The following is a 20,987-nucleotide window of genomic DNA, read 5'->3' as shown; positions in this document are numbered from 1 at the left end:
AATCAGTTCTTATATGAAATGTCATAATGCAAAAAAAATTCAGACCTTATTTTGCAAAAAGTTAATTTTAAACAGCTGGTAAAAACTGAAAAAGTTGATTTTTTTTTTTTACATCTGACAAATCTTTTGGTTTTTAGAATTGATCAACTACTGTGCTCATAAAGTCAGTTCAGAAATGGTGTACTGATGTGTGGCTGCATTTAATAACTTACGTACTAGTTTATTATGATGGATAATAGTTTAAAACCAAGACGTTTTGGTTGAGTAATTTTTATTCATTTCTGCATTTTGTGATGTAGAATTATTTTAGAAGCTCAATTAGGAGACAGGAAATTGGTGACGCAGATGGTAAAGTGGTGAATTGCAACCACTCTGCCTAATGATTCCTCTCACACATTCAATTTCACCCCATATCACCCGTTACTGTAGTAACGGTGGATGCAGCATTGCTGCATCCACCGTTACTACAGGGAAAGAGGGAACATATTTTCTGGAATCACCAAGCTGGCTTTGCAAGATTTCCCAGCCCATGATGATGACTGGCTAATATTCCAATTTAGACTCCCTAGACTAGAGCATCGCAGTCCATTATAACCCACAGTGGACAGTGGTTACCTCCTCAGGTGCTGGGTCCTAATTCACGCTGCAAACCCCAGAGCGCAGAGGGGGCATGCCATCGGCTTGATAAAATGCCAGTGGACAGCCTCCTCCAAGACCAGAGTGATTTCAAAGTGGAGCGCAGTGTCCGTGAGTATGTCAGCTAACGTTTAAGACAGCAGTACGGTTCATTATAGAAGAACCCGTCCAGAGGACCTACTTAACTTTTTTGACTTTCCTATCTGGATTATTGAGATGCATCAGGACAAGCTTTGATACGGTCTAAGTTATTTTAATTTGGAGAATATATGTGCTTCTGCCTCTGATGTACACATTTAATAAAGGCCTTTCTGGGAAATGTTTCCAGTTTCTTTGCTCTTTTCACAATGGTTGCCATTGTTAACTGTGAAATAATGATCTGCTGACTCATTTAAATACGCATGAACATTCACAAGCTGCTTTGTGTTGACCATTTATGGTTGAATGTGGGCGTGTAGCCAGCAGAACATGAGGTGGAACCTGGTATGCAAACATCAAGGTGCAGATGTGATCTACAAAGGAAAATTGCTTGCTAGTGAACGTGTGCATGGTTTTATAAATCAGATTTATCTGAGGGTTGTCTAGTATAACTATGGCTAAGGAGTTTCCTTTGTTGGTTTTCGTCTGCATAGATTATCATTAAAAGCCTTGAACAAGATTACACACAATGATGCTGTAAACAGCTACTTTGACCAATAAGGGTGCTCTTCCTCATCTGTCAATCTGATGAACTAAAGAGCAGCAGATTAGGCTTTGGTATATATGAATTGCAACTGGGTGCTTGCTTATAGGTGTAGATGTGATTGTTGTTTTAAGTCTCTACAACACTGCACCCACTTAGTTTTCTTGCAGCACCCTTTGTTCTTGACATTTCAGAAATTAACGTATATTTCTTGACCAATCTCCATGTAATATGAACTAAGTATAAAATGTAATAAAACATCCCACTTGGCCTGAGGTTGTTATTAAAAATCTTTCTGTATTTACAGGTTTTAACAGACAAGCAGGTACAGACAAAGAGTGCCTATATACAGAGCAACATGATGTTAAAATGAGTGCTAAAACAATATGGTATCGACAGATGGACTACAGCAGAAAGTACATAAGAACAAGTTTTATCACAAAACTGCAGGTACTCTACACAGTATCACAAATCTCATGGTCTGTACAGTTAAAAACCAAAAAATGGTAAATCTACATGAAATCCAAAGTTCCTCTAACTGAGAAACACTGAATTATATACATTTACAGTATGTTTACATATAGTGTGTAAGCATGTATGTTTACATACATTTATAGCTACCTGTGGTGCAAAAGCAGCAAAAGAAATTACAATGCATGGAATTTAATACTACAAAAAAAAAGGTCACTGCTAAATGGTGCTGACCAACACAGTAAGGTAACATTATACATAACTAATATATATAATGTGAAAAATAAATGAGCTCAAGTAAATAATCTTTGCTCAAAGTCCTAATGGTCTGAAGTGAAAACAAAGTTGCTGTCAGTCATTCTCAAACAGAAGAGATTGTCAATAATACTTCAAGTTCATGCAAATATAAACAATTTGAAATGGAAAAAAAGAACTATTCCCTGTTGCCATCCTGCTGGGTAGCATTCTCCTTATTGGGACATGGAAGGTGCAAAATAAAACGAGGCAGAGCATGTGTCCTGTACAGGTCATGGAACAGAGTTGTAGCGCAACACAGGCACTTGGTGGGCGGGGGCCATCTCAGCGTCAGCCTCATCCTGGCTGGAGGGACTGCTTGCCATAGCAGTGCTGGGTGGTGGTGTGGAGGTGGAGGCAGGAGCCGAGCTGGACAAACTGCCACTGGTCTGGCTGGTGCTTGTGCAACAGGCAGGGGGAAGAATGGTGTGCTCCTCTTTTGGCAGCTCATTAGCAAACTCGGTGATGCTGAAGACGAACTGGAGGCAGCCCATTTTGATGTAGCTGCCATGATGAAGGAGAGCTGTGCCCTCCCAGCCAGCACCACTGCCACCAATAAGGCTCGAACTGCTCACCTTACAGCTGCACGAAGACTCCACCCCCCCCTGAGGCTGACTGCTCATCACTCCTCCAGCTGGCATAAAACCCATACCCTTGTCCTCCTCTCTCTTCTTACTGCGACCTGCACACATCACAAACAGCAAGTCTGAGACGGGCTAGAATATGCCAACATGAACTCTGCACATGTTTTACATCCTAAAAACAATCAACATATCTGCATTTCTTTATTTTCTGATCAGAACTCTCCAGAAACAGTTCATGTTGAACATCTGCTAAAAAAGGTAGTGGGACACACAAGCAATTTTAGGATGAAATGTCCGATTTTAGCAGTAAAATGGGACCTTTATATTGCAACAGCACATTTACTCAAACCAAATAAAATAAAGAGTGGAAGACCAATTTGTCAGTGAAAAAGATTTAGCTATAGTGAAAATGATCAAAACAATTTTACCCGGATCAGCTTTACAAGTTCATCACTTGACCTGTTTGAGGCCTTGGTTATCCACCAGATTTCCATAAAGATTAATATTACAATGACGAGACATACAATTGGTGATCTTTTTAACACTTTAAAACCCTTTAAGCCCAGAGGGGTTTAGGAGCAAATTCTGCCTGAAATGACACCTGATATAAATAATAAATAATCATCTTTGTCATTGCAATGTACATTCCAGTTAAATTTGTTTACTGCATTTAACCCATCCCCTTGGGGAGCAGTGGGCTGCCATTGTGCGGGGCCCAGGGAGCAATCTGGGGTTAAGGGTCTTGCTCAGGGAGCCAGAGGGGTAGTCTGTGGAAGTTGAACCCACAACCCCCGGGACACAAGCGCAGCGTTGTAACCACTAGACCACCACTCCCTCAAATAAAGTACAGCTCTGAACCTATATAGTGTAAATGCAAACTTTTGGTATCTGTGTGAAGCTAAGGCATTAAAGAATATTTTTCCTGTATAACCACTAGTGCAAATGTCACCACCTTGAAAACCCTTTTGAAAATATAGGAGAAGCCTCAGACTTTATAGATCCACATCTTGACTATAAGTGCAGCAAACCTGGACTGAATCAGCTGAAGCATGATTGTTTCACACAAGTCTTAGTAGGAAGTCTGCCAGATGGACTTTTTATTTGACCAATTCTTTTTCTACGGTAAAAATGCATTTGGCTAAATTTGTCAAAATCTTACACACTGGGTCATTCTAGCAGCTAGGGAACAATCTTCATCCAGAAGTTTGCTGATGTGTTACGGACATAAAATGTGGCCTTTGCTTTGCATAGCAATACAGTGGGTCCCCAATTATTGAAACTATAACGCCCCTTTTCTGCCCGCTTTACAAGCCTTTTGATTACAGCTTTATTCGTGTTGGGCTGGCTTTTATTCTTCCCTCCGTCGGAGGCAGTGCAACCGGAGCGGAGTGGGGCTTAAATTTAGAGTGAGCAGACTGCTGTTCACTGAATGGCCATGGGTGATGAGAAACAAAGGTTTTCTCTGAGGAAGTCAAGGAAAAAGTGAAACTGAAAAAAACAAAATTCTGCTGTCAAAAGTTTGCCGTTTTGTGGTTTAAAAGTCGTTCTTGTCGTGGCTGAGGCAAAAACAAAATGCTCGTTTTCCATTTAAATTAATCACAATACCTTAAGCACTTTTTGAATAGTCGCGAAGAACTGAAGACTTTAATAAAAGCCCTCACCAGTTGGCTTCCCAGAGTTCGTGTGTGGAGCTGCGCTGATTTGAACCACTTACGGATTATGCCTTGGACCCTGGCCACGAGGCTGCTGGGTGGGGACGGTGAGGCCTTCTCAGAGAAGTCACACGAGTAAAGGACGTTGTCCACTGTTGTGCCGTGTTCGCTGTAGTTGAGAAGCTCATAGTGTTTTGTATTCTGTGGAACATCCAGAACATTAGCAGGGAAATGACTGTGTAGTAGAGAAAGCCCACATGACACTAGCTCATACCTCATCATAGAAAATACAGGCGTGCTTCCCCGATATAAAGTTGCAGTGACCATAGTTTGTAAGGCACACATCCATGTCAGCACCTTTTAGGAAGACAACAATGTAGTGTTATGCTAAAAGCAAAAAACATGTAATGAAACGCAATACTGGCAGCATTTAGTAGTTTTAATTCAGTAAATTAATAATTTATTAACTTGTTTGATTCATATAAAATTCAGCACGGCTACATCCAAAATGTCTCTCAAATAACCATGTGGGATGAGCTCTGACCCCATTACTGCAGCGCAGACCCTACTCGCTGCAGGGTCCGTGGAGTTTGGCTCTCATACTCCACTAAAATTGGACAAGCGGGGCTCCTGCCCATTCAATCTGCCATTGTTATGAATGCAATCCAGTTACATTACTCTCAATACATTCTTGCTTAATGGCTGTTTTGTCAGTGATTCGTTTATAAAAAAAAAGGCACGCCAATGCAAAGCGGTTGGGATCTAAGGGCATCAGCATGTGACACTACACCGCGGTGAATTCAGAAACAAATGCGTGTAATTAACACTTTGTGTCATAAATCACATATGTGCATGTATTGTTTCATCTATATGTTTAATCCATATTTTTGAATGTGCAGCCTTACGTCCAACCCTTTAGTGGTACCCTTGTTACAATGAGCCTCACTACCAAAACAACTCAAACCAAATGAATGTTTTCAGAAACTGACAGATCACAAAGCAAACTAAAGAGACCCTGATCTGGGGACGCAACCTGCATGCCTTACCAGATCCTATGTACAACGTCCTATAGCACATGTTGACGGTCTCTCCTCTTCCTGCCAGGGGATAGAAGACAGCTCGTGCCTGGACCTTCTTCTGACCTGTAGAGACAGCAGTTCACTTTGATCCATTTTCTGGGAGCAAACCAGTAAAGTGTGAGGCACAGAGGACAGCAACACTCTCTTACCGTTGTGGGGTGGTGGTGGGGTTTTGGAGGAAGCGCCTGTGACTAGGAGAGGCGGAGTGCTGAGAACCTTGGGGGGGAAGAGCTGTTGGATCCTTTGGTAGGCCAGGAGCTTGATCATTTCCGCATCTAACTTGTCCAGCTCAATCCCTGCACATCCAGACAACCACAAGGTAGAGAGATGTAACCCTGCCTGCACTACAGCAACAACCATCACGAGTCACTACCATCAGAGCACCTTACCTCCATGTTCCCTCGCACTGTTTACACAGGTGGACAGGTTTGTGATGGAGAGGCCACTGGGCACCAGTGAGTCCACCAGCCCAGAATTAGCCTTTACATCTGTGGAGAAAAAAAGCCAAATTTTGGCATCAGCCAGATGAATGCGCTGGATGACATCTAACGGCCTCCTTCAACGGCAGCTTTATCTGCTCTGGTCGTTTTTCCACTTGATGCCTCCTGCTAAATAATGTTAGACTGTGCCGAGCAAATAGCATCCTACCCTACCATCTGTTGCATACCGTTGGATCCAGTCGGCTGTGTTTGAGTGACCTTTCTGCACAACTGTTTACATCTAAGACCTCCCACAACTGTTCCATAACTGACTACATTTGGTAATTTTTGAATGAAAGTGAATTAAAAACAGACTAGTGATTTCAAAACATAAATGTTTCAACACAAACACATTATGCTGTTGAGAAAGACTTCCAGTGATGAACGGCAGAGTCCACGAGTGGAGGACACCCCCCAACCCCCAATGGTGCATGTCTGTAGAGATACTGGCTGCCTTCTGGCTACTAGAGCTGAGAGCATTGCTAATGAAGCAGCTCATTTCAGCCTGCTGCACAATAAGCTGTTAAAATGCATTTAGTTCATTAATAAATATAGTTTATTATTTTAGCAATGGCAGAAAAAAAATGCTTCTCATCTTACAATAAAAACAATGAGCTGAAACATTTTCAGCTTGAGTTCTTTTCAATCGTTACAAACTGCTAAAGCAGGGTCCCCTGGCTGGCTGGGACTTCTTCACCGTCTGACATTGGTCCCATGAAGGGAAGGATTAATATTCACTTCTAACAATCTCACATTAAAAAAGCCAATCTCCCCTTGTTATGCTGGTGGGCCTCGGGTAAATGAGTCCCCTAGTTTAGTTTTAGTATAATCAGGAGAAATAAGGTAGAAGTGAAGCTGAAACTGGGATCTCTGATCTAGTTCTTTTTGAGAGGTCACACAGAAATTAAATACAAGAAATGTTTTTAATTTCACATGGTGATTTAAACTCAATCACCATGTTTAATTGCTGCTTCAATAAGAAAAGGGCTTTTCCACCCGTCCCTGGTCACCAACGGAGTCCTAACAACACTACCAGGAGACGCGGCAATGAAAAAGAACGTCTGTCAACTGTCAGGTTTTACTAAGTTGCACGTCAACAAAAAAATAAATACTGACCTGATCCAAAAGATTTCGGGGTTTTCGCGGCCACTAAATATAATCTTTATTTGGTGCTAGGGAAATTTCTAAACCCTGAACTGATGGTGAACTCAAGTTTCCATATCCCTACATCACCTTGATGGATGGGTATCACAGGCAGCAATTCTGGCATTGAAAATAATCTTAAGACTGATTTTGAGTAAAAATGTATTCAATAATCAAAGATGAACAAGAAGTGCCTGGTAGAGCTCTGAGGGGAATGTTTACCTGGAGGCGGTGATAATGGGCCCTGCTTATAGCTGCCTTTAGCCGCTGTGTCTGACAAGGAGCTGCTGGTGATGGAGGGATGGGGAGTTTCACCGCCGCTCACACAGAACTCCTGAAGCTCCATCTGGCTCCTATGATTCTGCTGGTTGTTGAGGCCCAAAGTTGCTGGGCCTGAGGGGCAGTTTTTCGGAGCACAGGCTTCAGTTGTACTCTCTGGATCCTTTTTAACGGTTTCTGTTTCTATGTGATTCATTAACCCTGCAGGGATAGCAGAGTCTGAGGATGATGTTGTATTAGTATTCAATCTGTGCTGGAGATCCGGCTGCCTGCAGGGGTCCAAGACACCCTTACAGTCTAGGGGTCCGTTGGCTTTGGGAGGCTGGAGCTCTGCTAGAGGTCCATTTGGTTTCCTACATTTCAGACACGGTGCCAGGCTGCATTTACAGACCCCCAGCGTTGCTGAGGTGTCCCTGGGTTTCTGGGCTCCCTGGGGGTGCTCGGGTATGACGCTGGGCCTAGAGCAGGGATCAGGAGAAGTTCTTTCTTCAGCACCCTGAGTTTTCATCTCCTCTGATGAAAGACACGGCGTTTTACTCTCAAACTCTGCTGGACCCTCTGTGGACATGGCAGATCTGACCTTCTGGTTAATGGTCAGGTGTCTCATGATGCTGCATTGGAGCGCAATGATGTCCTGGAGCCACTGTTGAATGCAGCACAAACACACTTCAGTAGAGTTAGAAGGATTCCAGCTCAGGATAGAGCAGCTAAGATCATATACGACACCAGAATAGATGAAAACTAAGTTAAAAACAGTTGAAGATAAAACCAAACTTGATTAATAGTTTTTGATAAATGAATACATTTATTGAAATATCTTATGTAAAAATATTAACAAAGACCATGTAACTTTTGGTAATTTTGGTAATTTTCTACATTTCTAAAGTGAGTTTGGCGAGGCGGCCGCCTTGTCAACATAGTGCTGCGGGAAACCCTGGACCTGCAGGACCATGTTGGTTTACATAAAGCTGTCCAACGCGGTCGGCTGAATACAGCCCGCACATCAACCACAACCTCCATTTGTCCCACTCTAACTTATAACACCCCCTAACTGTAGCCCCCCCCCCCCGATCTTTGAAAAATCTGCAACACTTTATCCACCAGAGCAGTTTGGGAAATCAAAACAGAAAAGAAGTTAAAAAAAAGTGTGTGTTGACTGAAAACATTGATAGATTGTTATAGCTGACATGGATTCTATAGACCAGCTGTGGCCTTATTTTGCACAGCTGATCCCCAGAAGCCTGAGCAGGAGCAAATATTACAGAGCATCTCTGCTGGTACCCACCTCCTCCTGTTCAACCTCCGTTGTCAACCGTTTAGACGGATGATGGTTAGGAAGCGCGTTACAAACCAGCTCGAAGTGATGCACCCCTGCAGGATGCAGCATGGGGGGAGGGTTCTGGTACTGAGACTTGATTGCATCTGGCACCTAGAGAACAACCATGGCTGTCAGTTAACTGTTCTGCCTTCTAACAGCTGCATTGATGTTATAGGCTCAAAAGGAGATATCATGCGTTTCTCGCCTTAAGGCTGGTTCACACGGCAGGATTTTTAGCCCGATATTTGCACCGATCTTCCCCTTCCGAGAGGCGCCGACTAGCGGCGTGTCTCGTGAGATAATCTTAAAGAGATATTCTTGCCGTGTGCGGTGTGTTAAGAGTGATCTCGCCTACTCTGCGGAACGTCTGGACCGCTCTGACCTTAAATCAGGGATATTCAACACCTTGGATTGTCTGATCGTCCCTGTTTATTTACTCTGAACCCACTTTTGATCTTGAGAGAATTCGCAAGATCTCCCGTCTCATATCTAAATGATCTTGAGTTAAATCTGTTCGTGTGTGCCGTGTTGTGCTATCTGTCTGACCGGACACCATGCGCTGTACCAATAAACCTGTTTTATCTAGGATTTTATTTATTGTTACGCGTGGTGTCTCTCAGGCTTTGAAAATTGGCCGACTATTTTGCCGTGTGAACCAGCCTTTAAAGTTGGAAAACTTGGTTATCATCCACAGAGATTTCCACTTGGAGAAATACCTACCAGTTAAAAGATTTTTGCTGAAAACATGGTTTTAAAAATAATCATTAACAGAATTACAAAATTGTTGACCAAGGCAGAGACCCAAACTGTAGCAGGAGCGTACCTTGATGGTTTTCTTGTTCTGTTGCTTAGATGTCCGCCTATTGGGAACATTCTGCCGATGCACTCTACGAAGAAAGTTCAGCCTGACAGCGTGTTGAGAGATCCGGTCCTGGAACTGGTCAAAGAGCTGACAGCGGCTGGACAAGCTGAGGCTTCTCTGGTTCAGCTGGATAGAAAGGCAGATCTCGTGTTAGAAGTTGACCACAAACCAAGCTCATGGAGTCGGGTCAACTCAGAACTATTTCTCTTACCACTAAATGCTCAACATGGTTTGGACACATCCACTTGCCAGCAGGCAAAGCTGTCAGTGGGGGGTCCAGACAGTCCATGTGGAAAAGAAGTGGACAATAATCACACTGGATCAGTGGAGCCAGTCTGCAACTCCTGTTTGAGGAAACAGATCCATGAGTAGACAGTTGGGACAGGGTACACTTTATACCCTCAGGGGTTGTTTCCACCAGCAGGACCAGTGCTCAGCTCGGCAGCCGGTTCTGTTACCAGAAGTGCTATAAGTTAACTATCCTATGTTAGTGCTGCTAAAACTATGACCATATTAATACAAGTTTACGGAAATCAAATCAAACTTGAAAATGATGATTGCTGACAGGTAGCAACATGTTCTTCAATCTATTTCATTCTAGATTTGTGCCTAGAAAGAGGTACGAGTTCCAGAAAACCGTCACTATCAGTTCACTCAGAGCAAGGACTAGTTCAAGATTCAGTCCATCCAGGTTATTATGAACTCATTCATGTTCAGCACAGATTTCCTTCACCAAGTTCTACCTTAAACTGGGGTTCAATCATCAGATTGTGTCTGAAACAAGGTTTAAAAAATATACATCTGGATCATGTCGTCATTCACAATTACATCATCCCGTTGCCTAGCGTCTGCTTTAGTCGGTCCTGTTGGCTTTCTTCACAGAAACTGTTTTATAGTGGCTGAATTACCAGAGTAGCTGCCCTCAGTCACCCATTTTAACACTTCTTTCATGAAAACAATCGTGCAACGTTTATGCAGACTAGTTAATAATTGGAGTCCATTTAACCCCCTTACTACCATCAAGTCACCACAGCGAGAAATACAGATTAGAAATGAATTAATACTGACAATTTGTTTAAGGCAAAGCAGAAGAAAAGACTCAGCCGCTTCAGAAATCCTTTTTTATTAATTCTACCGCCATTCAGGCTGCCTATAAGGAACATTGGTAATAAGAGAGGTGAAACGTTGAGGAATTTATTTTAAAAAAATCTTTTTAAGAGGAACAGTCTGGTTTTATTTGAGAGCATTATGTGACAAATCTTCAGTCGGTTATTTGGATCTGGGTTCTCACCTGCCGGATGGCCCGAGAGCCGTGCTATGACCTGCAGCTTCTTTGCTAATATTTGCTACACGTCCCATCCTCAAACTATAGAAACAGCTTTATGTGTTAGTTTTAAGGGTCAGGGCATGAGCCTACAGTTCATATTCATACATATCATGTCAATTACGTAAAGCCATGGAAAAACCTGCGTTGTTAACCCTTGTTTTAGGTCACACTGAACTTTGGAAGACTTCAACTTTAAGATCTTAAAACTGATAGTGGCACAAGGGAAGGTTTTAGCAGCACAAGATCTTAAGAAGGTGGGCGGGCCTTGATGTTTAAACCGGCGTTAATACACCAGCGGATCTGTGTGCCGGGATACTGAGACCATTAGGAGTTATGTAGTTAAACTGTCTCCACGGTGCTTCCCAAAAAGCAGAATTAAACAGAGGGAGAGTCAAAGATTAACTGGACGAAATGCTCATAATGGCTTAGTGTGGCTTCGACTTGGTCCTCAGATGTTGGAGATGTAACCTGGATCTTTTAGACAGCGCTAGTCCTGTTTCAGCCACAGGTCCTGTTTGGTGGAAACCCCCATCAGTGAACACTCGGGCCTCACCTGTTGCAGGAAAAGCAGACTTTGACAGGCAGAGGGACCAGGCCGTTGGGATCCAGTTCATGCTGAGGCCTCCTGAATGGTTTGCCCAGCAGCTCCTCTTTTCTCCTTCTTTTACTGCTGCCTGAACAGCCAACAGACACAAAGCAACAGCTGAAAAAAGGTACAACCAAGTCTAACAGGAACAGCGCTCCTACCTTTCCTCACTGCTTCGGTTTGTTGTCTGTGCTCTTCACGCTAAAATCTGCTGAGTATTTTCTGCCTTGAAAGGGAATATAACTGCATGTGGACATTCAGCAAACTCAGCTATGCAATATCACCGCCAAGAAGCAGCCCACAAGAGGCGCAGTGAGCAGAATATTATTCGCTCTTCCTGCTTTGGCCAAATTAATGAGAGGCCTTTTTATGGTACCTGGTTAACGCCTGGGAAGCTTTTAGCAGTGCCAGAAGGTATGGATGGAATCCTTCCTACAGTTCACAGGTTCAAGGGTTAAGGCTCTAGCGTCAACCTGGTGGAAGAGTTTCAAAACGTGTTCATTAGAGATTTCCGGCCTCATGTTTTCCTGCTGCTGGTTGCCTCCCATATGACAAGGCTGAGGATAAAGTTAGTGGTTTTTCTCTGTGTCCCGGAACAGAGGCAGAGGCAGGACAGACTGGGATCTGTGACACTGGGTTCTGTTCTTATTCCTGCAACCATTAATAAAGTGCTGGTTGAGCAAAGATCCCCAATATCCTTTCTTCAATCAAGAGCAGACTTTTTTGTTTTTTTTCTTTAACAGGTGTCGTTAGCGTTTTCAGGGGTCCATCTCTCTCCGAGTCTGACAAGTTCCAGGCTGGACCTCGAGTCACCAGTTTGTTTTAATCACTGCACACTAACGTGGATTGCATTCAATAAAAGTGGCGAAATTAGTAAAGTCCTAATATTACAGGATTAACTACTGGGAAAATAAAAGAGGTTGAGTCTCCATGTAGAAACCGCTCCACAGAGTACAGAGACACTGATAAAAGGCCATAGTTGGGCAACAGGACTGTGGTGTGTGCTGCTCATGTTCTACACAGCAGCCACTACACAGCTCCTTTCCCCTTTATAATTGGGGTAGCTTCACCCAATGGTGCCTGAACGGTCATCGCCTGGGTAGGAACAACGTGGAAAGAGCAGAGGGGATAAAACCTTCGAATAAATGTCCGGGGAGCATTACAGAGGCCTAAAATGCAAAGCCACACAATACGTTGCACATGTATTATCGCAATATTGCAAAACAATTTCTTTTTTTAAACCAGTGTCCCATATTCACACTGTCTGTGCTGAAAGGACTTAGGGATGTTTGTTGCTGACGGCCACTAGGACGTATATCTCAAGTTGTTACTGTGAACTCAAGTTGCAGGAAACTCTGGTCTCTCTGACATAATGAGCCTATCAGCAGCGATGGCTGAGTGAACAGCAGGTTCCAACTAAACTAAAAATGTACATTTCCTTTTTCAAAAATACCAGTTCCACTAAACAGCTATGGACATGGACCTTTTGTTTCTTTACAATCAACCCCCACAGATCACATGCCCACAGATTGAATCATTCTACTGCAATAGAAAATGGGATAAAATACAGTTTAGCACCAGATTTTGCTTGCAGGCAGTACTTTACAGTTGCATTATTGTCAATGCTGACACCGCAATGATGATTATTGAATTTATTGTGGAACCTGTGAATAAACCCCAACTAAAGAAATCAAAGCAATGCTCCTTTATAAACACAAAGTATAACAAATTAATATATTTGCTGCATGCATTAATATAGGGCTGCAACTAACGATTACTTTTAATAATTGATTAATTGGTTGATTATTTCCACTTCTGTTTTCCAAAATTGACCATTTGGGCTAACAGAGCTAATAAGTGCACAAAACACAAGTTGCTACTAAGGTGTTCTGTTACAATAATTTTGGGTAATAAATTTTGCTTCAAATACAGAAGTTTATGTTGACTAGATTGTTAGTAAATCATTTAATCGTCAATTTTGTCTATATGAACACGATTTAACACAACAAAAGTGAAGCTTTAAAACTGGAGTGTTCAAATGCAGTTTGATTGAACCTCATCCTTGTCCAAGTGCAGTGTGGGAAAAAAATTGGGCATAACAACGCAACCAGAGCAAAAATCCCACTTCTGACAATCAAATAAGCCACCAGCCCATTTCATAGACTATTTCAGCACAGGCTGCATTTTATGTAAATACCATGTGCTACATTTGTCCTTCCAAAGATGTTTGTTCTGTAAGTTTTTAGTTTTTCTTTCAAGGGTCAAAAAGGGTGTTGGATATTTCTTCTAGGGTTATTTTAGGGTGTCCTTTAAGGAATGCTTATATCTCCTTTTTCTGCGTTTTTAATTTAGGTCTGCCTCTTATCATTCTGAGTGTCTCACCAAAATTTCATTATGGTTACATAACAGCAATAAAGACTCTTGAAAAAGTAAAGCTTAATCAACAAATTATTACCATCAAAATGAAATTGTATTTCCATTCAGAGGGCTGGTTTATGCCAATCCATAATCCGATCAGCGTCCATCTAAACACTCGTTCCGATTAACTCATGAACTTTCAGTGCCTGCATGTGGATGATGGGGACACAGCGCTGTGCAGCACAGAACATTTTGGGATGATCATAATTTCCTCCCGCTCTCTCAACAGCAACAGCAGGAGTTCTCAGTCACCCTCAGAACCTGGTGTGGGTCCATTCTATGTGCTCAGAACACTCAGAACCAACACACCTCACCGCATGTGTTTGTTGTTGTTTTTTTGCTATGATAACAGATGTTTCCAGTCATTAAAGGAGAAGTCTGGTCAACAAGGAAAAATCAGTGTATCATTAGCTATATCTAAAACTAATACGTTCGTGGTGATTTAATGAATTTAGCGTTAATCAATAAGAAAATAAAAGAATAAATTGTCGTCTCGATCACTATGTCTGGGGGCGGCCATTATTGCCCATATTTGGGCAATAATGACCGCCTGACATCACATCCTGCGATGTTATGTTGAAGCAACAATGCCCACGTGCATGGCAGTTGGATGTTCCAATACATCGGGTAAAGTCCGATTCATGATCCACCACGGGTTTGTCGTTGGATTGCCAACTCGAAGAGGGAGGATTTGCCATCGAACTTCTGGCCAGAGAAAAAAAAACATGTTGTCTGTAGCAAACATTTCGAAGAAGAATGTTTTCAAGATGACATGAGAGAGAGGATTTTCAGTAGGTTTTTCTTTTTTATAATGTAAAATTTGCGGGGACATTTGGTTACCCAACCAGAGGGGCGGAGTGATATGACACACTTGGAAAGAGTGCTCACTGTTGCGAAGCCCACTTATTTTATGCGACTTTGGTCTTCTTTTTTCTAAAGTCACTTGTAAATTTCATGAGTTGCGGGTTGCAGGTTTTTTGGGCTTGTTTCTGAAAGTGAAGTTGATCGTTTGGGCTCTAAACTAAGTGACGCTGAAATATCCCTCCGCCTCATAACGCACTGCAGCTCATCCTGACAGGAGCAGAGTAAAGGCAGAAGGAGCCGCTCTGCCCGTATTTTCTGCAGTTTACGGCTGCAATAACTGATAACTGCTGAAAGTAGATTTGGCACATCACCATTTTGAGCAGAGATTGGTTCTAAAGATGAGTATTTAGATTAGATGAGTTTTTACTCCCTGATAACATTGCAAAACCCAACCCATAAACCGTACTTTAATGCTTATTTGTTGTCTTTTTATTGTCTCTAAAATGTAAAATTAGTATTACTTTAAATTTAAATGCTTAATACCATGTCTATCTTTGTTTAATATTTCGGCATGAAAACAGATATTTATTTACAAGGGGACAGATAGGGCATTGGGACTTGCTCAACAGCCGATACCGCACAGTGACGTCACAAACTGGGAAGTGGCAGTACTGTTCTTCACCAACATGGATGCCTCCACTAAAGGACATTCAAATGAAAATTACTCTTAATTAAAAAAAACTTATTTATTGAAAAGTATGTAATAATTTTATATTTAAAGTACATTGAGCAGTTTGAATTCTGATTTTGACCGGACTTCTCCTTTAAGTCATTCATATCTACAGGAGGTGTGTTGTGGGGGCAGTAGATGAGAGAAGCCAGCTCTAGTAAAGCAGGATGGAGGCTGGTACTGAGGAGGTCTGCAGGGGTCCATGAATGATAGCATTAATGGAACAAAAACAACATGTACACAAGAGACCTGTTTTATTGCTTAGAGGGTACAAAGTGATGGACTGATCTGTCAGCTAATTATGGAAATATGCTAGTTCCCCTTCACCAAGGCTGACCAGTGAGCCGCACGTTAAACACATTTCTCCCTCTTCAGTAAATATGTCAACTGAAAACTCGTCACCTTGTGCAATCTGGGAACATCAACAAAGAACATTTTGTTTGATGCCCTTTTTTCGTTTACAGGAACAGGGAAAGATATGTTGAAGCAGGTGTAACCTGTAACTGGCTTCTTCCTCTATGGTCAATGTCTGCTGAGTCAAAACTAACTTTACACAACATTATTTTATCCGTTATAGTGTTCAGAAAGAAACTTTGTACTGACAGGTCAGACCCAAAGCAAACTAGCCGGTACCGGCTAGTAAAGGTTGATATCAGGTCCAGGCTATAAGGTGCTTCTGATCAGTTTACTCAAACATACGGCTCCAGCCTCTGAGTGACGGGCGGTCTCCTTGTGTGACAGACTGACCTGGCAGTGCAGTGGTACAGGTGAGCTCACTGGGCAGCTGGAACTGGGTGGGGTTTCGCTCCATAGCTGCAGCAATTAGGAGCTGAAAGGGCCTCTTGAGAAGACGCGGTGCCGGCGACGACAGCGTCGCCCCATCAGGTTCCACCGCCTGAACGTCGTCCTCAGGGTCAGCTGCCTCCTCCTCTCCATCATTCTGCTCCTCTGATGGGGTCGGGGTGGATGAAGTGTTGGATGTCGGTGTCCCCGGACGGCTGCTGGGCCTGCTGCCTGTCCTGCGGTCCAGGAGGCGAACCTGAGCCACACGTAGACCAGGACCCGCAGCCCCGGCCCCTGGCGGCAGGCCATCTAGCCTCAGTGGGCCGGTGTTGACGTCCAGCTCCCCCGTGGGAGAAGTGGAACACTTGGTTGTGGGCCGATCTGGGAAGCCATTAGTCTGCTCAGACTTCTGCTCTCGCTTCTGGTGGCAACAAAAAACACAATCAGGAAGGAACTAGGGTGTCCATTACAGTAGGAACACGAAAGCTTTTCATGAACCAGTTCAGTAGAACATTTTCACATGTATAGAAAGTTGATCTTTTTGAATGAAATGATTTCAAAAACTCTTATCCACCGCATAATGACTTTCTCCTTAGCGCTTTAAATAGCACACACACTAATGTGTGCACCTGGCAACAACTCATACCTCTAGTAAAATGCAATGGTTCTTAGTGCACCAACTCCTTATACAAAGTAGTAATTTTACTAGAAACGCAATCACTGAAAATCACAAATAAGTTAACAGTTCTGATCAACCCTAGAGGTGCAACGTACACGCACCGTAGCCAAAGTATCCGCTTCAGCCGTGTAGCTTCACTATGCACATGTAGCGAACAGATCCAGCGCTGTTTCACACCAGAACATGTGCTGAATGTTTATGTGCGAAGTGTGACTGTAACGTTCTGTGGTGCAGTTTTAGAATGTGACACTAAAGCAAAACAGAGAGGACTCCCAGTTATCACTGGACTCTGGTTGGGATTTTCAAAACAGCAATGGCTTGTAAGACTGGTGCCTGAAACTGTTGCACTAAAATAATTCCCTTAATTTGAGTCACACAGCTCCATCCAAATCATACTTTCTGTTTTAACGTCTAACCATTTTTACTGATGTTTTTCAATGAAACCCTCTGACCGCGTTCGAAATGTAAAATCCCCTGACCGGCCGGCAATGTTATCAAGTGTAACGGGTCTGTAGCTCCCGCAGCTAAGGGCCATTTCATTTTGGGACAAATTGTGACTGTTGATTGGTCAGTTACTGACAAGAAGGACTGGATGATATGGCCAAAACTTATATTCCGATATATTTCTTCATTTTGGTCGACAACGATATAATTACGATATAAACTAAATAAAAGCCTAAGAAAGACGGCAAAGAATGCCCTCAACAGACGCCAGTACAAACTGATAATTATTTTGCCATGTTTATAAAACTCCTTCAATATAACATTTTAGAAATATTTGCTCTAAAAAGCAAAACATAAAACCCCATAAAACCCACAACATTCAGTGACAAATGCTGTAATCATAGACCTTAATGTATATTGAAAAATTGGAAATGTCATATCACCTTTATTGAATAAATGTATATAGCAATTGATATTGAATTATTGTTAACCCGTACCTCAAAGATTGATGGACAAGCGGTGCCACCTCAATTCTGAAGTAACAGAAACAAGATTGCATTTTCTGTTCAGGGTTAAAAGAGACCCAACATCTTACCACTAACCTTTTTTCTCATATTACAGCGATGACACATCCATTCTCCAGGAGGAAGCATTTCTTCACTAAGCGGTGGGTTGCTATGGTGAGAGAAAAAACAAAAATGTCAGCAGGCTGATTTGTGATGCTTGCAAAATTAAATTGCTTGTCTGTGTAGTCTTAAGATTTCATTGTTCATTCAGTTAAATATTTTATTATTTACATGTTTCAAAATGTTCAAAGTTGATATGTTCTTTGTGCAGTTTAAGCTTAATTGTTTTAACCCCTTTTAAATGTAAATCAAGCAACAGTTAATGTTTAGGGCACAATGTTCATACAAATGTATAATTTGCCCTGTTTTACTTTAGTATTTGTATTTTATTGTGCAGTGTTTATCTTTCAATGTCTGCTACAACGAAAACTAGTTTCCCAGTTGAGGGTTAATTAAGAAAATCCCTCCGTTCTGTTTCAAGGTCTTATGTAACTCACTAAATGTAATCTCTCTGGCTCCACCTAATGGAGAGAAAATTGTTTTACAAGCAAGACTGCACCTAATGAAGCGCCCAGCAATGGCTGCTTCCAACTCCAGCTATTTTAGTAATCTATAGATTAATCAAGATCATCCGTAACACAACCAGCTGACGGATCGAATACAGCGACATGACATGGAGGCACGGCATTCATTATGCAAGCAGGTGTCTGTGAGAGCCGCCCTCAGCAGCGCACTGGGTGGCAAGATGAACACGTTCAAGTGGACTGAGAACAAACTGCCACCCGGCGTCAAAGCCGCGTTTGTTAAAGCCTAGAGGCTTTTCGTGCGTCGGTGCTGAACTTTAACGCCGGTTACCAAGATGGCGCTTGACCAGAAAAAAGGCAGGGAGGTCGCCATATTGTAAACAGAGGCAGGGTTAACACCATTTTTAGCAGCACTGCCTACACTGGCAGCAGCGGCGGCGCCAGAGGAACCAATTCTGCCCCCTATCGGACGGGAGAAGCACCCACAGCGTTCCGTTAGGATCCCTGGGTGCCTTTTAAACCAAATGTAGAGAAAACTCCATGAAGCCGGTGTGTTCATCGGATTTACCGGTAACAAAGCCTCGAGATTTGCTCACGTGGCAGTAATAAGGAAACCAACATGTAAGCATTTCCCAGAAAAATACAGAATTTGTACAGCATATAAAAACTACACCAGTACAGAAGGCAATGTGGACATGAAGGTGAAAAAAAGAAAACGTTTTGTTTAAACACATGGTTCTGCAGCATAAAAACAAAGCCTTGTGAAACCGCCGAGGAGGCCAGCAGCACCTCCCTTCCATTAACTGGTTGGTGTCTAGCTGAAACTTACCAGCACTGTAAATGGAAAGCAGCTGGGCAGTGGTCGCAACACAGCAGATCTCCCCCCTCTCGGCAACTGTCGCAGGTGTCGTGGTTTGTGGCCCTGCCGCTCCTCCGAACGTCTCTCACCAGCTTCCGACTCCTCTTCTCCACGTCCTCGGACTTCGGGGGTGCCAACAGAGTCTGGATTTGCTGTAAAAACCAGCAAATCGTTAATTGAAGCCACGGTTTCTGCACTTACAATGGCTGTCCAACAGAGTTGGACAGCATGCAGCCTATAGTGCGGGACAGACAGAGTCAACTTATGGCCTCCATTCCCAGACCACATTACCTCACTGGGAGATCGAGATGTTTGGCAACAGACTCGAAGAGCCTCCATTATTCTAACAACCAGAACAGACAACCCCGAGCATGAGCAGTAAAGTGATTCTGCTGAGGCCTTCTAGCTTAGCAACCTCACCTCCATCAAACCCCCAGAGGTATCCAAATCGTACACGATCGTCGGGGTCTCCATTTTGTCCCACATTCATCCAGAAGCAGACCTCGTAAAACCAAGTCTGTGGTACCGGTACCCTGGGGTACCAGGCAGTGGCCGTAGATTCTCCACCAAACGGTTAAAGCCAACCGCTTTGCTGGCCAGTGATCGCTAGTTAGCTACCGAGCTAGCCGCTAAGACTAGACGGCGGCAGCCAGTCAAGGTTGACAAGCTAGCGGACTCGCTAGCTTCTGTTGTTGGTTCAAACAAAAACAGCAAAAATGAAAAACTATCTTGCTATGAACGAATCGGCTCCGTAGCAGCTGGATCACTATCGACGCACAGAGAACACATCCGATAATCTGTCACCAGTCGACTCTTGCTCATGGCGACAAAACCCATCCGCGGCCTAGCTGGCAAGCCAAGATTCTTGTTTCTGCTTCTGCCAAAAAACAGTCCAGTAAACCTGCAAAGCAATCCACTCCCATTGTCAGAAGAATACGGAACTAGAAATCCATTTAAAGGCTCGGATTGTTCTCCAATGCGCGGCCCCGGGAGGGTTCTCCAAGTCGAATCCTCAGTTCGGGGATGTGGAGATGCAAATTTTAGTGAATGTTATTGTTGTGGAAAGGCTGTGCATCTACACTGGCTGCTAGCAACATCCTCTTCCAGTTGGCGCAACCGCGGCGCGAACCGCTGACCGCGCATGCGCACATAAAAGGATACGGCTCGGTTTCAAGGATATCGTGTACAGTGGCTCTGCGTTTACAAGGTTTTTCATGTTGCCAGGATTTCCATTTTCTATACGCTCCGTTCTATTAGGTTGTTGCTTTTAAGGATTCAAGCGGATTTACTGGCCTTTAAAATATTTCACATCTATTTTTATGCCACGTGTACTTGTGGCGTCTTCCTTTTGTGGGTTAGGGTAGGAATTACACAATGAGTTCTGATAAATATAATTTTCATGTTAACGGTATCGCATTATATGCGGATATAATATAGCAAAAAATACACGGATCGTCGCTTTTCTGTTGATTTTAAAACAGTTAAGCAACAATTATTTTCACTGCTGCAAAATAGTGTCAGGCAACCCATTAAATAATCATATTCCTATTTACATCATTCATTCATTGTTATGTTGATCTGTACACTTAAATTCAAGCAAACATTTGTAATAAACACCTTAAATTTGATAATAGTTTTCTAGTAACCCTGCTTTTTGCCACTCCTTCCACAGTCCAAAACATGACTGTTAAGCAAACTGATCTCTCTAAATTCCCCTTAGTGATAGTGTTAGTATGGGCGTGTTTGTTTGTCCTGCGTGGTTATGTGTTGCCCTGTGATGGGCTGGTG

The 20,987-nt window shown here is 42.8% G+C and overlaps 1 protein-coding gene across 1 annotated transcript; it reads right to left on the bottom strand.

Moving 5' to 3' along the window:
- Nucleotides 1–1,595: 1,595 nt before the first annotated feature.
- Nucleotides 1,596–20,323, bottom strand: phf12b (PHD finger protein 12b). The gene is made up of 15 exons (XM_012854149.3): nt 19,620–20,323; nt 19,170–19,351; nt 17,853–17,925; nt 16,092–16,548; nt 11,360–11,480; nt 9,691–9,823; nt 9,441–9,605; nt 8,585–8,728; nt 7,243–7,942; nt 5,788–5,886; nt 5,548–5,694; nt 5,366–5,461; nt 4,594–4,676; nt 4,382–4,520; nt 1,596–2,765 (listed from the first exon to the last, which is right to left on the bottom strand). The coding sequence occupies exons 1-15, from the start codon at nt 19,683–19,685 to the stop codon at nt 2,317–2,319; spliced, it is 3,054 nt and encodes a 1,017-aa protein (XP_012709603.1). The 5' UTR covers nt 19,686–20,323; the 3' UTR covers nt 1,596–2,316.
- Between the last annotated feature and the right edge of the window lie 664 nt (nt 20,324–20,987).

Source organism: Fundulus heteroclitus, unplaced genomic scaffold, assembly GCF_011125445.2.
Source record: "Fundulus heteroclitus isolate FHET01 unplaced genomic scaffold, MU-UCD_Fhet_4.1 scaffold_60, whole genome shotgun sequence".
Taxonomy (NCBI): domain Eukaryota; kingdom Metazoa; phylum Chordata; class Actinopteri; order Cyprinodontiformes; family Fundulidae; genus Fundulus; species Fundulus heteroclitus.
The sequence above is the reverse complement of the archived record's forward strand: the minus strand, read 5'-3'. Positions and strand labels throughout refer to the sequence as shown.